Consider the following 20,000-nt stretch of genomic DNA (forward strand, 5'->3'; position numbering starts at 1 on the left):
TATTAACACCTGTAACACCTGTAACACCTGTATTAACACCTGTAACACCTGTAACACCTTTATTAACACCTGTACACCTGTATTAACACCTGTATTAACACCTGTATTAACACCTGTAACACCTGTATTAACACCTGTAACACCTGTACACCTGTATTAACACCTGTAACACCTGTAACACCTGTATTAACACCTGTAACACCTGTATTAACACCTGTATTAACACCTGTAACACCTGTAACACCTGTATTAACACCTGTACACCTGTATTAACACCTGTATTAACACCTGTATTAACACCTGTTACACCTGTATTAACACCTGTATTAACACCTGTATTAACACCTGTAACACCTGTATTAACACCTGTAACACCTGTAACACCTGTATTAACACCTGTAACACCTGTATTATCTGTAACACCTGTAACACCTGTAACACCTGTATTATCTGTATTCCCTCTCTTCAGTGTGAGGAGTGTGCAGAGCCCTGCCTCCTGCCCCGCCCCCTCGGCTGTTCTCACCGCTGTTCCCTGCGCTGCCACCCCTCCCTCTGCCCCCCCTGCGGTTTTATGACCAAGCAGCGCTGCTACTGCCGGATCATCGTGCTGTTCATCGACTGCACGTAAGTTTATCTTTTTAAAATTATTTTTTTAATGTATTTATATATTTTATTATTCTTTTAAAGTTATTTATTTATTATTATTATTTATTTTTAAATGTAATTATTCGTATGTCTTTTATTCCATTTAAGTAATTTTTTATGTATTAATTATTATTAATTATTTATCAAATGCATGTTAGCAAAATAACTTATATATTATTTATTGATCAAATTAAAGATCTGCTCTACATCCACTGCTCTTAAGAAGAAACATATAACTATATATATATATATATATATAGTTATATCAGCTAGCTGGTGACAGAGAGGAGCGTTTAGCAAACCAGAGCTAAAATAGGTTGAAAAAACGTCTAAAAGTCACAATAAAATGTACAAATATTAACATTTTCTGCAGGAAGTGGACGTCCGCTGATGCAAAGACAAAGATGGAGTTGGGCTCCTGCAACAACCAGTGTCCTAAAGAGGTACACACACACACACACACACACACACACACACACACACACACACACACACACACACACACACACACACACACACACACACACACACACACACACACACACACACACACACACAATATATCCTTCTTTTTCCCCCATCAGTATCAATAATCAAAGATGTTCAAAGTCACTGCAGGAAGAACAGAATACCCTCTGTCCTCCGTCCAGTAATCAATTTAACTCTGTGGCGCCAGACACACACACACACACACACACACACACACACACACACACACACACACACACACACACACACACACACACACACACACACACACACACACACACACACACACACACACACACACACACACACAGTCTCTCTGTTTCACCTGGGAACGATTTAGCTTTTTCATTCTGTCACTTACTGGCACTGACACACACACACTCTCTAATGTTTGTTTGAAGTGTGTGTGTGTGTGTGTGTGTGTGTGTGTGTGTGTGTGTAGTAACTTAAGCTCCTAAAAGCTTCGTCACACACACAGTTGGAATAACAAACACGAGAAAGTGGATATTTATATTTCTTTTGACGCTTCAGCATTTCTTTAGCAGATCCAGAATCAAGATGTCAGAACTTCATCGTAGCTTCATATTATGTTATTGTATATTGTGTGTGTGTGTGTGTGTGTGTGTGTGTGTGTGTGTGTGTGTGTGTGTGTGTGTGTGTGTGTTGTGTGAATGAGTGTGTGTGTGTGTGTGAGTGATGTGTTGTGTGATGGTGTGTGTGTGTGTGTGTGATGTGTGGTGTGTGTGTGTGTGTGTGTGTGTGTGTGTGTGTGTGTGTGTGTGTGTGTGTGTGTGTGTGTGTGTGTGTGTGTGTGTGTGTGTGTGTGTGTGTGTGTGTGTGTGTGTGTGTGTGTGTAGCTGGCGTGTGGTCACCGCTGTAAGCAGATGTGTCATCCAGGTGTGTGTGAGGAGAAATGTCAGCAGAAGGTGAAGGTCAGGTGTCCCTGCAAGAGGATCAAGAAGGTACACACACACACACCTGTCACACACTTCATAGCCTCGAGGCCCCGTATACATACGTTAAGGGTGTGTGTGTGTGTGTTGCAGGAGTTCTTGTGCTCAGATCAGTGTGCGGTTCAGTGTGACGACGCCTGCAAAGACCAGAAGAAGAAAGTCAGCCAGGTACGTACACACACACACACACACACACACACACACACACACACTTGTACACTCAGACCAACACCTGGATACACACTCACCAATATGTGTGTAACTGTGTGTGTGTGTTCAGGTGAAGGAGGCGGAGCTTAAAGCGGCTCAGGAGGAGGAGCAGAAGAAGCTTCAGGTGAGTCTGAACACACTTTTTATTATCTCAGCTGAACAATTCTATGTTAAATCCTACAGTTTTTTTTTATATATAATCCCGTGGTCAAATTCTTAATAATTAAGAAATTAAATTTAAAAAAGTAACTAATAATTAAGATATTTAAGGTGTTTTTGTGTTTTCAGGAGGAGCTGGAGGCGTTTGAGAAGCGCCAGCAGCGGGGGGGCAGGAGGAGTAAGAAGAGGGGGAGGAGGGGGGAGGTGGATGAGGAGGAGGGAGGAAGAGGAAGATGGGGGAAGGTCTTCCTCTTCATCTTCGTCCCGGTGGCCGGCGCTCTGATGTCCGCCGGAGCTTACTACCTCCTGAACGCACCCTGAAAACAAAACAGAAGCTGCCTCATTGTTTATTTACCTCTCGGATGTGCTTTTATTTTGGCGAGTCTTCCTGTTTCAGACTTATTTCTTGTTTTGTTTTTGGTTAAAAGAAGTGATAGCGGTCGGGGAGCTAAAGCAGATCCATGAGACTTCAGTAAAACATTTTTTTATTTGAGCTCAATTTCTTTTGTAACTTTTCAAATATGTTAGGAAAAGACTAAATATTAAGGTGAAGTCAAAAGGATAATTTGGGTTATTTGGAAGTTGTCAGAGGAATTCAAACCATTGAAAAGTCAGTCATTTAAGCTGCTCTTCGTTGCCTCAATTTGACTTTCCTTTTAGTTCAGAATCACCAAATATTGAATAGTTTATCATACTTTTTCAGACTTTAAATGATAAAGATCGGGGACTTAAAGCCGTTATCTTACACTCTTTAAATCCACCAGACTCCATTCGTAACAATATCGTACCTTGTGTATCGTTGCCTAAATCACATGTTATTTTGTGTGTTAATGTCAGACTTTTAAGGGTTAATTTGGATTTATGAATTTGTAAAAAATACAAATTCTTCATAATATAAAGACTTTTTTTCCCATTATTCTTAAAAAAACGAAAACTTAACATTGCCTTTAATTTCATATAATGGCAAAATATACGTTTTTCTTATTAGCATTCTTTAATTACCCTCATAAAGAAAACTCAATATCTAAAATGTAAGATAAAGATGCAATTAATTCAACAAAAAACAGATGAAATATTACGAGTAAGAACATTTAAATATAAGTTAAGGAAATACAGAAATCTTCAGTTAAATTGAAATCTTACCATATAAGTTCTAATGTTATTATACAACTGTAATACTGTTTTTATTTAATGGAGTCTGGGAGATAAGGACGTCCTCACTTTAAACCACGCTAACCATTTGTAGTGAAATTTGTAGTTTAAATGTAGTTTATTTTGGTGGGAAATTAGATAAAGTTGGATTTCAAATTCTTACCAATGCCACAAAAAAAAAGCGTATAAGATATCTAAACAATTTTATTTAAATTAATTTCTAAAAGTAATCAAAGAATAAATAATGAAATCTTTACTTTAAGGTTAAATCGATGAAAATGTAATGAATTCTCACCTTTTCATTAATTAGTCATGTATCTGTATTATTTGGGCGTATTTTGACTTGTTTAGTTATGACGATGCTTCCTTCAGATACAGAAACGTTATTTAAATTTGGTCCTAAAATGTTAAATTTGTGAAGTTCATTTTCATTTTTTCTGCCTTTTTTTTTAATACTGAACAATAAAATGTATAAAAATATAACTGTTGCATTATTTTATTTTTTGAATATATAATGATTCGTTTTTTCTGTAAGTTGTGTAACAGGAATTTAGCTGCATGTGTTTACAGCCATCAACAGAGGGGGCGCTGTCTCTCTATAGAGCTGTAAAGAATTAAAGGTATTTTAACGACATTTATTGGGACACAAACAATACTTTAGATAAAACCCATTTAGCTGAATAAAAATCAGTATTATAAGTTGTATTTCTGAAATGTTCTGCATTATTTGTGAACTGTTCCTTTAATTTTTGAGGGAAATTATTATATTGATTAATCGCACCACGTAAACAAATGGTCTAGTTTTATTTATTTGTTAAACATTTTTAAAAAACTCGTTTTTTTCACGTAGGAAAAACTCGACCAAGTTCAGTTTTGTCTTTTTATGATTTTTAAACTCATATTTTTTTAATTAATTTTTTTGCATAACTGTAAAATGTAAATCATCAAAAAAGTTTTTTGTTTTATAAATATATTTTTTAAGTATCTGGAAATGTCAGGATGTCCTCACTGTGATGGTCTTAAAACGTGGTCCTCTTAAAGCCATAAAAACAAACACATTATTTAGGTAAAATTGCGTAACCCAAAAAGTGTGTTTTGGGGATTTAAGACATGCACGAGGCTCAAATCCCAGCGTGCACTTGACTGTAAATTGGTCACGTGCAGACCACCTGGGGGGTGGAAGGGGGGGCGGTGGGTAGGTGGGCGGAGCCAAGTGTCTCGCGCTGGGTTAGTTCGGCGGCTGCTCTTGTGCAGTGGGCAGAAGGATGGTCTCGCGCTTAGCGGCGGGTCATGTTGTCCGCGAGCCGGGAGACCTGTCCGCGTGTCACCTTCAGCGGACTGGCTGCAGCACCGGTGAGTGTGTGTGTCCGTGTGCGTGTGTGTGTTTGTCCGTGTGTGTGTGTCCGTGTGTGAGTGTGTGTGTGTCCTTCACTGCTCTGGTTCTCCGTCCTCTTTCTGTATCTGTACTTATATATACTGTATATTTCTGTTTATATAAGAGTGTAGTCTCAATAAAACCTCTTATATCCGGCAGAAAACCTAGAAATGGAAACTCTTATTTAAGGCAGTCATGTATTTTATTTCAAACTAGAGCTGCAAAACATTGTAACATTTAATGTATTCCTATTTACTCATTTGCTTGCTGGATTTAGTTTTTTACTCATCCGGTTCATATGGAAACCTTTAACTACATGCATGACACATGACTTCAATTAATGCATTATTAACCTAATTGACTAGAATACAATTAGGATCTTTTGTAATAAATATATAACTATAAAGACATTCAGACATGTTCTGCTGTTTAAGCATTACATATACCTGATGCATTATTAACATCAAGAAAACATTTATAATGAGGACTTTCTTCATCCCAAACTACAGGGTTGCTGCATCTATTGATTATTATGCAGATTATTGTCTGGATTTATTCCACTAAATTATCTTTTTTTCCATCTTTCTATGTATAATTATTTATTTGTAGTCATCACATTTATTATTTGTATTATCTGTTGATCATCGAGTCCTTGCAGCTTTGTCCTAAACATCCCATAATTATCAGAAACCATTTCATACAACTGAGTAGAGTTAGATTTGTCTTTTAGTTAAGTCATAACTAAGTCTTAAATAAACAGTTTTCCAGCAAAAGGATTTATTTAATATACAGTTTTTTACATTAAAGATACAAAAAAATATTAAAATAAAGTAAAAAACTAAAGATTATTTTCACAATATACTTTTCTGCCTATGTTTTATTGTCGATAAAAGTTCCAAAAATAGTGAAAAATGCTGTTATAATATCCGACAGTAAAAGATAACGTAGAAAAACACAAGATATCAAGTCGAAGAAAAAGCATAAAATAATCAAATGGATTCAGACTAACTTAAATCCTAAAAGACTTTATTTAAAAATATCTTATATTCATTGAAATATAAGCGATGCTTTGATATCACATTTTAATTAATCTGAATATGATTATGTTTTATTAGTGAATCATTTTTTTTTTTTTATTCCCGGAAGTTGAGCTGAAGCAAATTATTAATCATAAAGGGATGCATTTTGCATTCATTTATTTTTTTATTCACAGTTTTTTTCTTGATTCATTGACCAAATAACGACTTGATTTATAAAGAAAATAAACCACAATATTTGTATTGTACTGAAATTATCGTTTGTGATTCCCAAATAAAAGCCTTGAGCCAAAAGGAATACAAAATATTCAGTTCTGTGTTTGTAAACGGCTTAAAATAATAAGTGTGTGTGTGTGTGTGTGTGTGAGAGAGAGTGTGTGTTTGTGTGTGTGTGTGTGTGTGTTCAGGAAATCAATAAATCTTTGTATTGAACAGAAGCCAGAGTGTGTGTGTGTGTGTGTGTGTATTTACAGGGAGTTGCTGTGTGGTGTCGAGTGTCGCTTTTAAAAATAACTCCTCAACGGAAATTCTGAGAGGACAGAAACCCCCCCCCAACACACACACACACCCACCCCCACACACACACACACATATTACAAATAACCGGAGGTTTAAAGGGTCAGCGTGGCGTTCCCCGAACTCAGGCCCTTATTCTGTAAACACTGTTAGCGTCATACAGAAATCTACATTTGGACATCATTTCGGGTTATTTAGCTTCCTTGCTAATGCTAATGCTTATCATTTATGTTTCTCAAAAAGATATGAAGCTCTCGAACCCACGACAGCAACAACAAAACATACGTACACCGTGAGCTTCGCTCTGATTGGTAGAAACCAACATTTTAACAATGCTAAATTTAGTCAGTTTGATGCTAAAGCTTTCCCGATGTTTGGTTAGACAACCGATACTTAATTTTAAAGAACAAGAATGGCTAACGTTTATCACCTTGCAACAACAAAACCTAACCAAGTTAATGTTAATTTTTACATATAGAGGGATAAGTGTAAAATATATGTTGTGCCAGTAACAATAAGGCTCTCAACCGAAAACCGCTAACAACTAAAAGTACTGTTAGCTTCGCTCTGATTGGTTGAAACCAACATTTTAACGTATTTAAAAGCTAAAGTCAACTCCCAAAAAATAACAAAGTTTGTAAACTATAAGAATTACCAGGAAGCTAATGGCTAAAAACAGCTAACGTTGATCACCAAACGTCAACAAAAACATACGTAAACTAGAAAGAAACATGTCAACAACAAAATAAGCTAATAAAACGTTGAAACACAATGATAGCCTACAGCTAAAAGCTTTGCTAACGAAGCGCTAGGTGTAAGATTTGAAGTCGTAACTTTTGACTAATTATTTTTGCTTTAAAATGTTAGCGGCTCATATACCTGGCCATCGTTGTGAATTACGCACAAAAAACGTGTGTGCGTTCCTATTTTTTTTTTCTATAAAATATTCCTATTTTACTTTAAAATATTCCAGTTTTTTCAATAAAATAATTCTATTTTTCTTTAAAATAATTCTATTTTTCTTTAAAATATTCCTATTTTTCCAGCTAAACCAGCTGTGTGTTTCCTGCAGACTCGTGGACCGGATGTCGGGATGGGCGTGGAGGCGTGTCCTCACAAGCTGGGCTCGACCAATCAGCTGCGACTCCTCCTCTTCATCCTGATCCCCACCATCAGCCTGCTGGCTGGCCTGCTGCTCGTCCTCGCACTCACAGGTACAGAAACACTGATATATTAGCGTTTTTAAAGTCAGATTCACCTTTTCAGAGCCTTTACAGGTACGTTTTTTAAAGGTCTCATATTATACTATTTTTAGGCATATATTATAGGTCTCAGATATATAAAAAAACATGTCTGTGTTGTGGTTTGCTCAAAATACCAAGCAGATCATGCATTTTAGACATCCCTCTATTATCCCTCTATTTCAGCCTGTTACTAAAGTGCGGATTCTGGGTCCGTAGCTTTAAAAAAAAAAAAAAAGAGTAGAACTCATGAGGAGAATTCTCCCAGCAGAAACTCAGCTAAATGCTGCCGTGAATAAACTCCATATCATGTTCCAAACCACATCAAGGATTCTCTCTGAAACAGTATGGAGCTCAAACTCTTTCTCTCTCTCAGGTTTACCACAAGGTGACTACCTTTTGATTTCCTGCTTCTTCACACATACTCTCTCCAGTACAGGTTAGCTCTGAGTGTTAGCATGCTAATGTAAACACAGACCATATTACTTCCAGAACACGTCTCATTGTTTCTGACAGCAACGTTTCTGATTGGCCCGTGGGTGTAAAGACCGCCCACATTTTAGTAATGTCTTCGTGATGCAGCAAATCTGGATCAGCTCCGTTGTTCCCCCGTTTTTAGAGATGTGGGTACGGAGGAAAAGAGAGAGGGGTTTCTCCTGACACACCGGGGACACACCGGGGACACACCGGGGACACACCGGGGACACACCGGGGACACGTAGTGATGTAGAGAAGACATCAAAAAAGTGACTTTTGCATGATAGGAGACCTTTAAAGTCTGAATCACCTGAAACTTCTCCTAAACTTAGGTGCATAATGCCGTTACTTTGTCAGGTGACGCATTTTATGTCGTAGAAAAGAACGTTCAAATCTCTTCAGTTTGTTGTTATTTTCTGTGATGATTAAAAACTAAACTGGATAAACATGTGCGAAGGATTTTAGGACTGATGGTGTGTAGGAGGAGAGATGGTGTGTGTGTGTGTGTGTGTGTGTGTGTGTGTGTGTGTGTGTGTGTGTGTGTGTGTGTGTGTGTGTGTGTGTGTGTGTGTGTGTGTGTGTGTCCATGTCCATGTGTCCTCTGGTCACCATGACATCGTCCCCTCGACCAATCAGAGTTACAGACATTCACTGAAAGAATTTCAAATATTTACACTGGCAGTAAAACTCTCTTTTCTCCTTTATTCTGGTTAGGGTTATTACTCGTCTTTATTGTCTTCATTGTTTTCATTTCCACCTTCCTCTTCCTCCGTCTGGACTTCCCTCTTCTTCATCTTCTCCGTTATCTTCCTCTGCGCTTCATTCCTCTTTTCTCCATTTATTTATTTATTTTTTTTTTTTGTCGTCTTTCTCTTTTAATCTTTTTGTATTTTCTTCCTTCTGTTGTTGTTTTTTTCTATTTCATTTTTATTTATTTTTCTTTCTGTCTTTCTCTTTTTGTTGTAAAACATTTTCATTATTTAGCATTTTATTTATTTATTGTACACTTCTTTTTCAGTCTGTTTTATCTTCTTTCTTGTTTATATAATGTGTTGTTGTCTTTGTTTGTGTTTTCCTTTACTAAATATTTGATAGTGCGTTTTCTATCCGTCTCCTTTTGAAACTCTTGGGAAACGAATCACAGAAACATTTATTGTGTTTCTCAGCGTGAGCTTTCTCTCTTTCAGCCTCCCTTCATCTGCAGCTGCTTTCTGTTGTTGCCTCCACGACTCATTACACACACACACACACACACACACACACACACACACACACACACACACACACACACACACACACACACACACAGATCTCTTAGTTTTCCTCCGTCTTGTTTCTCAGTTTTTTCCCTTATTAAATAACGATTTAATATATTAAATATATTTAATGTACAACATGTTTCACCCTCTGTCTGGAACCAGAGCCCATTCTGCTCTGTTGTGATTGGTCAACCGCTCAGAGATGTCCCACCCCTTAGCCTGATCATCTTGTTGTCATACCTCTCTGTGATTGGCTCGGAGCTGTGAGAGCTGTGATGTAATTGGCTGGATTCTTCTTCTTTTTCTTCTTCAGGTATATTTGGCGGCGGCGTCCCCCTCCCCTCCCCGAAACCCATCGCCGACAGTGACCCCGGCTACCATGGCAACAGCACAAGCCCCTCCCCCTCCCTGGAGACGGAAAACGTTACGAACTCTTTACGAAACTTTAGCGAAGGAAACGTCACGGCGTACGATGTTAGCGTTAGCACCGCCGCCACCGCTACTTCCTACTCCTCCTCCTCTCAGGCCACGCCCACTCAGCCCTACACAACGACTCCTGATTGGCTGACGTCTGTGACATCACTCAGCACCGCCTGGCCAATCAGCAGCACAGCAGCGACGGAATCAGGTACAGGAAGCATGGGAAATGTAGTTTTTTTGTATCACACACAAATGGAATCAATTAAATAGTGATATTTAAAAATAATAATAAACAGGAAACAATTGATGTCGGGAGGTTCTGGGAAATGTAGTCCTAAAGTGTTTTGGTTTTTGTGTCGCCAATATAGTGCTGTAGTCTTTGTTTCACCACACAGAATGTTTTTTGTATTAATTATAGGTTTTTTATTAATGTTTTATTTCATTTTCAGTTATTATTCTCCCTCTATTTCCTTTTTTTTCATTCTTAGTTTTTACTTGAAATCTTTTTTTTTTAATTCTCACATTTTAGTATTATTATTTGTATTTATTTAGTGCAGCCAGTATTTGAAGTGTTTTTCAAAATAAAAGTCCCGTGAAATCTATAGGCTAAACTCACATTTATTAGATTTTTTCTACAGATATTTGGATTCAACATAGATGATGCTGCAGTTTTCATGTCCTTGAAAAACTACAAATCCCACAATCCTCTGTGGTCTCTTATCTTTGTGTCCTTTTCTGCCAAAAAACGTCTCCATCACTGCAGAACAGACGACGAGTCTGAGCTGAATCCAGATCTACTGTCCTCTAATGTCCTCAGAGTGTGTGTGTGTGTGTGTGTGTGTGTGTGTGTCTGTGTGTGTGTGTGTGTGTGTTTAAAGATTCTCCTCGTCTCTGTGTCTGTCCTCTGTGTCTCTTTCTCTCTGTATTAAAAGTCGAGGTGAATGCTAATGAGCTGCAGACTGTCCTGTCCTCTGATTGAACGCTGGGCGGTCACCTGACTCGTGCTGCGTCTCAGTTCGCGTACTTTTGTGTTTACTCGCGCTATTTTAGGTGCATTAGTATGACACATTTATTATAATTTATTTTAAACAATTTCATTTTGACATTTAACACAAATTCATTAATTGTTTAAAAATGTTTTCATTTCGAATTTGGCGTCTCTTTTCAAATATTAACTTATTTTTAAAGGATACCTTATTATTGTGAAAATTCAAGAATTGCAGTTCTGAATCAGCTGTTCAAAAAGAAATTACCTAATTGTTAAAAAATAACTCTATTTGTGTAAAATACTTTTTTCAAATGACATGACCTTTAAACTCGCCCCCCCTTTTTTTTTCTTTATACAAATCACAAAATGTTCTAAAATTATCTCACTTAAAAAAGATATATCTTACGTATTCTTCATTAACAATCACCATGTTGTGTTTGTAACTTTATTAAAGATTAAAGTAATGAAAGTGTTTCTGTTATAAACGTGTCCTCAGGTGTGTGTCAGCTGATTGATGAGCCTCAGTGCAACAACATGTTGCCTTACAACCTCACCTGGCTGTCCTCCTCCGTCGCTGTGGTGAAGAGCTCTGAGGTCGACATGTTGCTACGGTAACCACACCCAAAACACACCTGTTGACACCCAAAAATACACCAAAAATGTGTGGAAGAATTTTTTTTGTATAGAATAGAATATTTTTAGGAATTATTTGTAATGTTTTTTATTGGACTGTGCTGCAGGTTCTTCGGCTACCTGAGCAGGTTGTCGTGTTATCGGCACATCATGCTGTTCGGCTGTTCTCTGGCGCTCCCAGAATGCATCGCTGACACTTCGCACAACAGGTGAGACATCACGGGAAACTAAACATGGACAACGTGTTGGAGCGCTGGCCAATAGGAGCGCAAGTGTTAGGTAGTGATGTCACTGAGTTCCAGAAGTAAACAAATGAGTGAAGGAGCTTATTGTAAAGATGACAGATGGAGAGCGTTCTGGAAATGTAGGCATCACATTTGAGCTAGTTATAAAAGTATTTATTGCATAATAAACACACACTGTTGCTCCATATGAGTCTCAGCTGTTCACACTGTAAGTGAGACAGCAAGTGTGTGTGTCTCTGTGTGTGTGTGTGTGTGTGTGTGTCTGTGTGTGTGTGTACGCCAAGAATAACATCATTACACACTCTGACATTTGAACACACACACATTTGTTTCGCTGACGGTGGCTTCGACTCTGCATGACCTCTGACTGAAGGATTATGGGAACCTGAGTTTTATTGCTGCTACTGACACGTGTTTGGTGTGTGTGTGTGTGTGTGTGTGTGTGTGTGTGTGTGTGTGTGTGTGTGTGTGTGTGTGTGTGTGTGTGTGCGTGTGTGCGTGCGTGTGTGTGTGTGTGTGTGTGTGTGTGTGTGCATGTGTGTGTGTGTGTGTGTAGACGGGTCGTGCTGCCCTGCTTCTCGTTCTGCGAGGCGGCGAGGGAAGGTTGTGAACCTGTCCTTCAGATGTTTAACGCCTCGTGGCCCGACTTCCTGCGCTGCTCTCAGTTCAGCAACACAACCTTCGCTTTACCTTCATCATCATCATCATCACCTTCATCATCTTCTTCATCACCACCACCATCATCATCATCATCATCATCATCGCCCACGGCAACAGCAGTCCCCGCCACTTATTCCTGTTACACACCGAGACAGATCAAAGGGAAACCATGTGAGTAAAAAAACCACACATTTATTTTATTTGTATTTTACGCTCTGAACTGATGACATCAATGCTCCTCCCTCTCTCTGATTGGTCGGCAGCTCTGTGCGGCGTGAACGACCACTTCCTGTGCGCGACGGGGATTTGCGTCCCCCAAAAACTGGTGTGTAACGGCTACAACGACTGCGACGACTGGAGCGATGAAACACACTGTGGTGAGACACATGTTTTTGTTTTATCTGTTGTGGGGTCCACAGTTTTTTTTAAATCTTGTGGGGACCTACACACAAGTCATTAAAATGTAAATCGGAACCACGTGGAGGTTTGGGGAGAACACTCAGATTTTTGTGCTATAAAAAAAATAACATTCTTCCAGACTGTATCCAAGGCCGAGTAAATATGAACTAATAATAATAAAAAAAAGGTCAAACAAAGAAGAATTTGTGGATAACTTGAAGGGTAAATGAAAAAGTTGAATACAGTTCTTAGAATAAAACAATTAAAAAAATCTGATAATTCACAAATATAAAACTTTAGTTTGTTTGGGACTTTTTGGGTATGTATAATATATCCATGTGAATTATTTTATTTGTTATGAGTGTGTAGATCTAAAGGAAAATGTACAACATTTTTTTTTAAAAAGGGTATAGATTTAATAAACTAAAGCTTTGGTGTGTTACTACTTAAAATAATAACAACATTTCTATATTTTTAAGTTTATTCTAGTTTTTGAAACGTTTAAAATGACTATAATAAACCAAACATTGCTTCATTGTAATGGGAACTTCTTTAAAAAAAACAGCGGTACATTTTTACGCCCGTTGTCGTGGCGACGATGTGATTGATTGGCGGCGAGAGTTCCGGAACTCTGAGCGGTCGTCAAGGTGACGAGAGAACACTTCCAGCCTATAGGAGAGCGGAATGCAAAGAGAGAGAGTTCCATCTCTTTGTTCTGATAATGTCTCTCGCCCTCTCGCTGACCTCTGATGATGTTTAGGAACAAAACACATAGAGATAAAAGAGGGACGGACGGTATTGTTCTCGCACGATAAAATAACGAGACGAAAAACAAAAAAAGACAAATAAGAACGATTTAGGAATGAAGTTAGTTGACATTTTCATGCTCTAGAAAAATCTGAAAACAAATTATATGTGAAAGTTACAGAAACATTTCCAAAACATATTGAAAAATGTCTGAAACATGTGTGCAGAACGTTAAAGAAAATAATATATTTTTTTTACAAAAAACGTACGTAAAATGTGCAAAAGGTCCAAAAAATATATGAAAATTAATCTGAAACATTTACGAAACCTTCATGAAAAATAAAATATACATGTGATAAATGTCCAGGGTCTAAGATGATGGGTTTAGATATATATATAATAATATATTCCACTTAAAGGTGGGGTAGGTAAGTTTGAGAAACCAGCTCGAGATCGCTAGAATTTGAAAATACACAACCGGAGAAAATCTGCCACTTCCTTACAGAGCCCCTCCTCCAACACACACGAACGCGCACATGACCAATGAGGGCACGAGATAAGTTTGTGCACAGATGGAAGGCTGACAGGCAGGTAGGCCATCCAGTTATTTTAGCCGGGCCGGCTCAGATGATTGGTCGTGCTTTTTACAGTATTACGGCTTCCACAGATGATATTTTTTTATGGATTTTTTGTCAAAGCACTTCAGATATTCATTGCTATCGGGATGTTAAGAGCATTCCATGGAATATAACAAAAAGTGTATCTCGAGCCGGTTTCTCAAACTTACATACCCCACCTTTAATATGAAACAGAGAAGCTGATATGATCAGAGGCTGAATCTGAATCGAAATACATGTTTTCTTTCAGTTTGTTCAGAGTCTGAGTTTCGCTGTAACACCGGTCGCTGTATCTCTCCTGAGCTGCTGTGTGACCGATATGATGACTGTGGAGACCTGAGCGACGAACTCAGCTGTGGTACACACACACACACACACTCACACACACACACACACACACACACACACACACACACACACACACACACACACAGTAATACACGCAGTAATACACGCAGTTAAACACACTTTTAGTGACGCAGTTAAGCAGCAAGGGAATCCACCACCTGTCTATCTGCCCACACACACACACACACACACACACACACACACACACACACACACACACACACACACACACACACACACACACACACACACACACAGTATCATGTTTTGGGGGTTTCTTGTGTCTGTCAGCTGTTAATCTTCTCCCAACGAGGAGTGCTTTTATTTTGGTGGACGGCTACTCTAGAAGTTTAAGATTCACTTAAATAACTTTAAATGATATCCGTTGTAAAGTTAAGTGTGGTTATTTATGAAAATGGTAGCTTAGTATTGGATTTAAAGACAAAGAAAGCTTAAGGATAACATGTTAAAGTGAAAACAGTTACTTCTTACATGGTTTTGAGATGTTATTAGAGGAATGAAACACACAGAATACGATCAACGTAAAACAAACAACACTATAATGTTATATATTTGTGTGTGTGTGTGTGTGTGTGTGTGTGTGTGTGTGCGTGTGTTTGTGTGTTCAGTGTGTAACCTGTCTCTGGAGCACCGCTGTGGTGACGGACGCTGTGTGTCCAGAGACTGGCTCTGTGACGGAGACCACGACTGTCTGGACAAGAGCGACGAGGTCAACTGCTGTGAGTGAAAGTAAAAACGTATCATCAGAAATATACAAAAACTGCGATTAGGCGCCGTTATCAAGATGCTGAAAATGTAAATATATGTAACTGAAACACACCTTGTTTTATAGGGAAGCCACATCTAGATTATTTACAGCACTTGCCTTTTGTCAGACGAATGCATTTTAAACTTTAGATAACAACTTATTAATCAAAATGATGGAAGTTAAAGGTCCCATGTCATGGCCATTTCTACTGATCATAATTCCATTGTTGAGGTCTACTAGAATAGATTTACATTGTTCAATGTTCCAAACTCACATTGGTTTCATACAGCATCTCTGTAAACTACGTGTATTCACTCTCTGTCCTAAACGGCTTGTTGGAGCTCCTGCCCCCCCCCTCCCTGTGAGCCCACTGCTCTGATTGGTCGGGACGTTGAGAGGCTCGTTGCTGCGATCTGCGAGGAGCGGACAGGTTTCCGGGTCGGCGATACAGCTAGAACAAGCGAAACTCATCCTGAGCTCACACAAACACTCACAGCCGAAGTAAAACCAATAAGTGTGGCTTGATATTGAGTAAGAGGTTTATAACGCTGTGAGAATGGGTCTGCGGAGAGCATTTCTCCACCATCCCAACTTAGTAGCCCGAAAAACGTTTACCCATTTAAACAGTCGTGGTAGATACCTTGTTTGTTTTAAACATCATAAATACACAAACAACAATGAATACTTACAGGTTGTGTACCCGAATCTCCCGCTGGTCCAAATCGTTCTTCAGTGCCCTACGCTGTACATATCAGCCATGAATCCTGAAAGGTTTTGGGAAGCTTTGTTTCGTGAAAGGCTGGCAGAGGGTGTGGCCTCTGGGTAACCCCACGTCAGAGTACCCAGGAAGAAAATGAGAAATCTCCAACGAGGCGTTTTGGGGCAGCATAGACTGTGTTAGAGTTTTACTCGCTACAGGGTGTACTTTGAGGGTTTGTGACTCTGCAGACCGTTTACATGCAGACAAACCTTCATAACACACAAGGGGACGGGTCATAACCGGAAAAGCATGACATGGGACCTTTAAAACTAGGATGGAAACTATGAAGTGAGGATGAGCTGAACAGAACATCTGGTGCTTAAAAGCCGCTCCAGCTTGTTTGTATCTGTCAATCTTCATCAAATATTAAGATAATAAATCTGACAGTTTCCCTCCTCTGAGAGAAACTGACAGACGTTCTCAGTCACTGATGATTCACTGACTTTGGGAGCAACAACAGAATAAAGCCGAGCAGCGTCAGGCTGTTATTCCTGCAGTCAGTTCAGCTTTCTGAGTGACGCTCCGTCAAAACACCCCCGGACAAAATGATCATGTGAATAAATGATTCATGTTTGTTTTTTGTTAAATTGACTTTCTTTGTTGAGTTGAACTCGTTAGCGTCGCTCTTCCTTTGTGTACAGTTTTTTGAAAGCAGGGTTTAAAAAAAGCCTAACACCAACAAATGAATACTCGTGTTTTAAAAACAAACATACCAATTAAGTGTGTGTGTGTGTGTGTGTGTGTGTGTGTGTGTGTGTGTGTGTGTGTGTGTGTGTGTGTGTGTGTGTGTGTGTGTGTGTGTGTGTGTGTGTGTGTGTGTGTGTGTGTGTGTGTGTGTGTGTGTGTGTGTGTGTGTGTGTGTGTGTGTGTGTGTGTGTGTGTGTGTGTGTTGTAGCGTGTAAGAGTCAGGGTCTGATGGAGTGTAGGAACGGAGCTTGTATCCCGTCGGCGTTTCGATGTGACGGCGAAGACGACTGTAAGGACGGCAGCGACGAAGAGCACTGCAGCAAAGAGAGTGAGACACCTGTCTGTCTGAACACCTGTCTCACCTGCCGTCTTCTTCTGTGGTTCTGATTGGTTCTGTGTGTTTTCCAGATCAGGGTGTGTGTCCTCCCGGTCAGCCCAGCTGTATTTCCACTTCCTCCTGCGACCCTCGGAACAACAACAACAACAGTAACTGCAGTAGGTCCTCACTTTGATTTAAATAAAACAAGGGTCCCCACTATGGCACCTAAACAGGATCATTCAATTTGTTTGTGTTTAACTACTTGTACATACTATATATTATTAATGATAGCTTTTATTGAATTGAAAATGCAATTTTTTGGTATTTGTTCTTGGATTTTCTGCAATAACTGCAGTAGGTCCTCACTTTGATGTAAAAAACACATGCTCCCCACTACGACACATAAACACGAATATTTAACTTTTTTGTATACATTACACATGTAATATCAGGTATTCACAATGCGTTATTAATAAACTATTACAATACCAGAGGCATTTGTTGTGTGCTATGTTATGCTTTAAGTAGTTTAATTTTCCAAAAAATGTGATGACCTCTATAAATTCCTCACATGGGGTGCACATATTCCTTATAATTCATCCTAATCTTCCTGTTTCCCCCTCAGCGCGATGCGAGGCCATTTCTCTGGAGCTTTGCATGAACCTCCCGTACAACCAGACCATCTTCCCCAACTTCCTGGGCCACCTCTCCCAGAGAGAGAGCTCTGTTTCCTGGGAGTCGTCTCTGTTTCCCGCCCTGGTTCAGACAGGCTGTCACCCCTTCCTCATGTTCTACGCCTGCACGCTGCTGGTGCCAAAGTGTGACCCGGTGACTCTGCAGAGGGTCCCACCATGCAGGTAAACTGCTTTAAATAACCAATTATACTTTATTAAACACCATGTGACCCGGTTACCCTGCAGAGGCTCACAGTGTGTGTTTATTTATTTAGATTTTGTATTTATTTAGTCTGGATATATTTCATTTGTATTGGTGAAGTTTTTACATATTTAGTTTTAAAATGTATATATATATATAAAAATATTTGTATGTATTCAGTTTGAATGTATTTAGCTGTGTTTATATATTTTTAAATGTTCTGTTTTTATTTCATTAGTAATCACCGCCTTGCTGTATGTTATCTTTTGTATATTATATTTGACTAAGTCTTTACTGACTTCTCGCTGGTCTTTTATATTTTTAAATATTATTATATATTGTTATATATTACTAATGTTTCTTTCCTGATGCTGAGTTTCCGCGCCGGTTTGTCTCTCAGGTCTATTTTATATTATTATATATTAATATTATAATATATTTGTATGTCCCGTCAGGTCTCTGTGTCGCGGTGCGAAGGAGAAATGTGAGTCTGTGCTCGGCATCGTGGGCCTGCAGTGGCCGGAGGACTCGGACTGCTCTCAGTTTCCTGAGGAAGGAGGAAACGTCAGCTGTTTGCTGCCGGAGGACGGAGTGGACGGTGCGGACTGATTATATTTTATATATTTTATCATTTGTTTATCTTTCAGTATAAAATATTTTATTAGATTTTTAAATGTTTATTCTTTTGTCTGATTGATTTTTAGATTAATCATTTTCTTTGTTTATTTATTTATCTCTGCATCTTTTTTTAATTTGTCTGTTTATATGTTTTTCTTTTATTTATTTGTTCGTTTTTCTGTTGTCCTTTAAAAAAACAATTAATTTATTTTTTAAATGATTTGTTTGTTTAATTTTGCCTTTTTTTCTTTCACTTCATTAGGTTCAGTCATTTTTAAATATTTAATGTTTTGTTTCTCTGTGTGTCTTATTCTTATCATATTCTTCCCTTAGCAGTAACATAATCAGAATAATAAAACCAAAATATTTTTCTTCTCTTTGTTTGTTATTGTTGTTGTTGTTGTTGTTTGTTGTTGCCGTGGTGACAGAGTGTTCTCCGAGTCACTTCAAGTGTCGCTCCGGTCGCTGTGTTCTCTCGTCGAAACGCTGCGACGGACACCTGGACTGTGAAGACCACAGCGACGAGGACAACTGCGGTACACACACAGACACACACACACACACCACACACACACACACACACACACACACACACACACACACACATACACACACACACACAGACACACACACACACACACACACACACACACACACACACACACACACACACACACACACACACACGCTGTATCATGTTTTGGGGTTTCTTGTGTCTGTCAGCTTTTAATCTGCTCCCAACGAGAACGACAGACAAATACAAATTACTAATGCTTGTGTGTTTGTGTGTTTGTCTCTGTGTGTGTGTGTGTGTGTTTGTCTCTGTGTGTGTGTGTGTGTGTGTGTGTGTTTGTCTCTGTGTGTGTGTGTGTGTGTGTGTTTGTGTTTGTGTGTTTATGTGTGTGTGTTTGTGTGTGTAGGCTGCAGTGAACGCGCTCTGTTTGAGTGTCCGGGCAGTTCGGTGTGTATTAAACACAGCATGATCTGTGACGGTTTCCCAGACTGCCCCCTGCTGGTGGATGAGGCCAACTGCAGTGAGTCTCTTTTATTATTAATATTAAAGACTGAAGGGCATTCATAATACATATAAGTGTGTGTGTGTGTGTGTGTGTGTGTGTGTGTGTGTGTGTGTGTGTGTGTGTGTGTGTGTGTGTGTGTGTTAATTGACATCCGCTCTGCAGTCTCTGTAGAAGCTTTTAAAAAACAACTGAAGACCGATCTTTTTACATTGTCTTTTGTGTCTACTTGAGATGTGTGTGATGATGTTCTTATGTTTGTTCCTCTGTGCTTTGTTTTTATGTTGACCTTGAATTTCTGCCTCATGTTGTTATTGTATTGTATTCATGTTTCTGTGGTCTTCATTTGAACTTTTGTTCTTTCTTGTGAAGCACTTTGTGAATT

General features: G+C 38.9%; 2 protein-coding genes across 4 annotated transcripts in view; both read left to right on the forward strand.

Annotated features, from left to right (window-relative positions):
* nfxl1 (nuclear transcription factor, X-box binding-like 1) overlaps positions 1-4,091 on the forward strand; it is an 18,634-nt gene extending 14,543 nt beyond the window's left edge. Inside the window, 6 exon segments of the mRNA XM_034128313.1 lie at positions 470-624; positions 1,019-1,088; positions 1,992-2,096; positions 2,181-2,255; positions 2,368-2,421; positions 2,586-4,091. Of these exon segments, the coding sequence (XP_033984204.1) occupies positions 470-624; positions 1,019-1,088; positions 1,992-2,096; positions 2,181-2,255; positions 2,368-2,421; positions 2,586-2,777 (651 nt within the window). The 3' untranslated portion in view covers positions 2,778-4,091.
* A 771-nt stretch (positions 4,092-4,862) lies between these two features.
* corin (corin, serine peptidase) overlaps positions 4,863-20,000 on the forward strand; it is a 22,637-nt gene continuing 7,499 nt past the window's right edge. For 2 of the 3 annotated variants that reach the window (XR_004555684.1, XM_034128249.1), the window contains exons 1-15: positions 4,869-4,961; positions 7,583-7,750; positions 9,827-10,141; positions 11,418-11,532; positions 11,662-11,763; positions 12,356-12,630; positions 12,723-12,836; positions 14,473-14,580; positions 15,200-15,310; positions 16,995-17,114; positions 17,195-17,281; positions 17,731-17,962; positions 18,437-18,579; positions 19,028-19,135; positions 19,520-19,633. Coding sequence is in view for 2 of the 3 variants with exons in the window: in XM_034128249.1 (XP_033984140.1) it covers positions 4,874-4,961; positions 7,583-7,750; positions 9,827-10,141; positions 11,418-11,532; positions 11,662-11,763; positions 12,356-12,630; positions 12,723-12,836; positions 14,473-14,580; positions 15,200-15,310; positions 16,995-17,114; positions 17,195-17,281; positions 17,731-17,962; positions 18,437-18,579; positions 19,028-19,135; positions 19,520-19,633 (2,200 nt within the window). In the remaining variant the exon portion in view is untranslated. Of the gene's footprint in view, positions 4,962-7,582; positions 7,751-9,826; positions 10,142-11,417; positions 11,533-11,661; positions 11,764-12,355; positions 12,631-12,722; positions 12,837-14,472; positions 14,581-15,199; positions 15,311-16,994; positions 17,115-17,194; positions 17,282-17,730; positions 17,963-18,436; positions 18,580-19,027; positions 19,136-19,519; positions 19,634-20,000 lie in introns of all 3 variants that reach the window. The other variant, XM_034128250.1, reaches the window with a different exon arrangement.

The sequence above is a fragment of the Trematomus bernacchii genome, unplaced genomic scaffold (genome assembly GCF_902827165.1).
Source record: "Trematomus bernacchii unplaced genomic scaffold, fTreBer1.1, whole genome shotgun sequence".
In the NCBI taxonomy this organism is placed as follows: domain Eukaryota; kingdom Metazoa; phylum Chordata; class Actinopteri; order Perciformes; family Nototheniidae; genus Trematomus; species Trematomus bernacchii.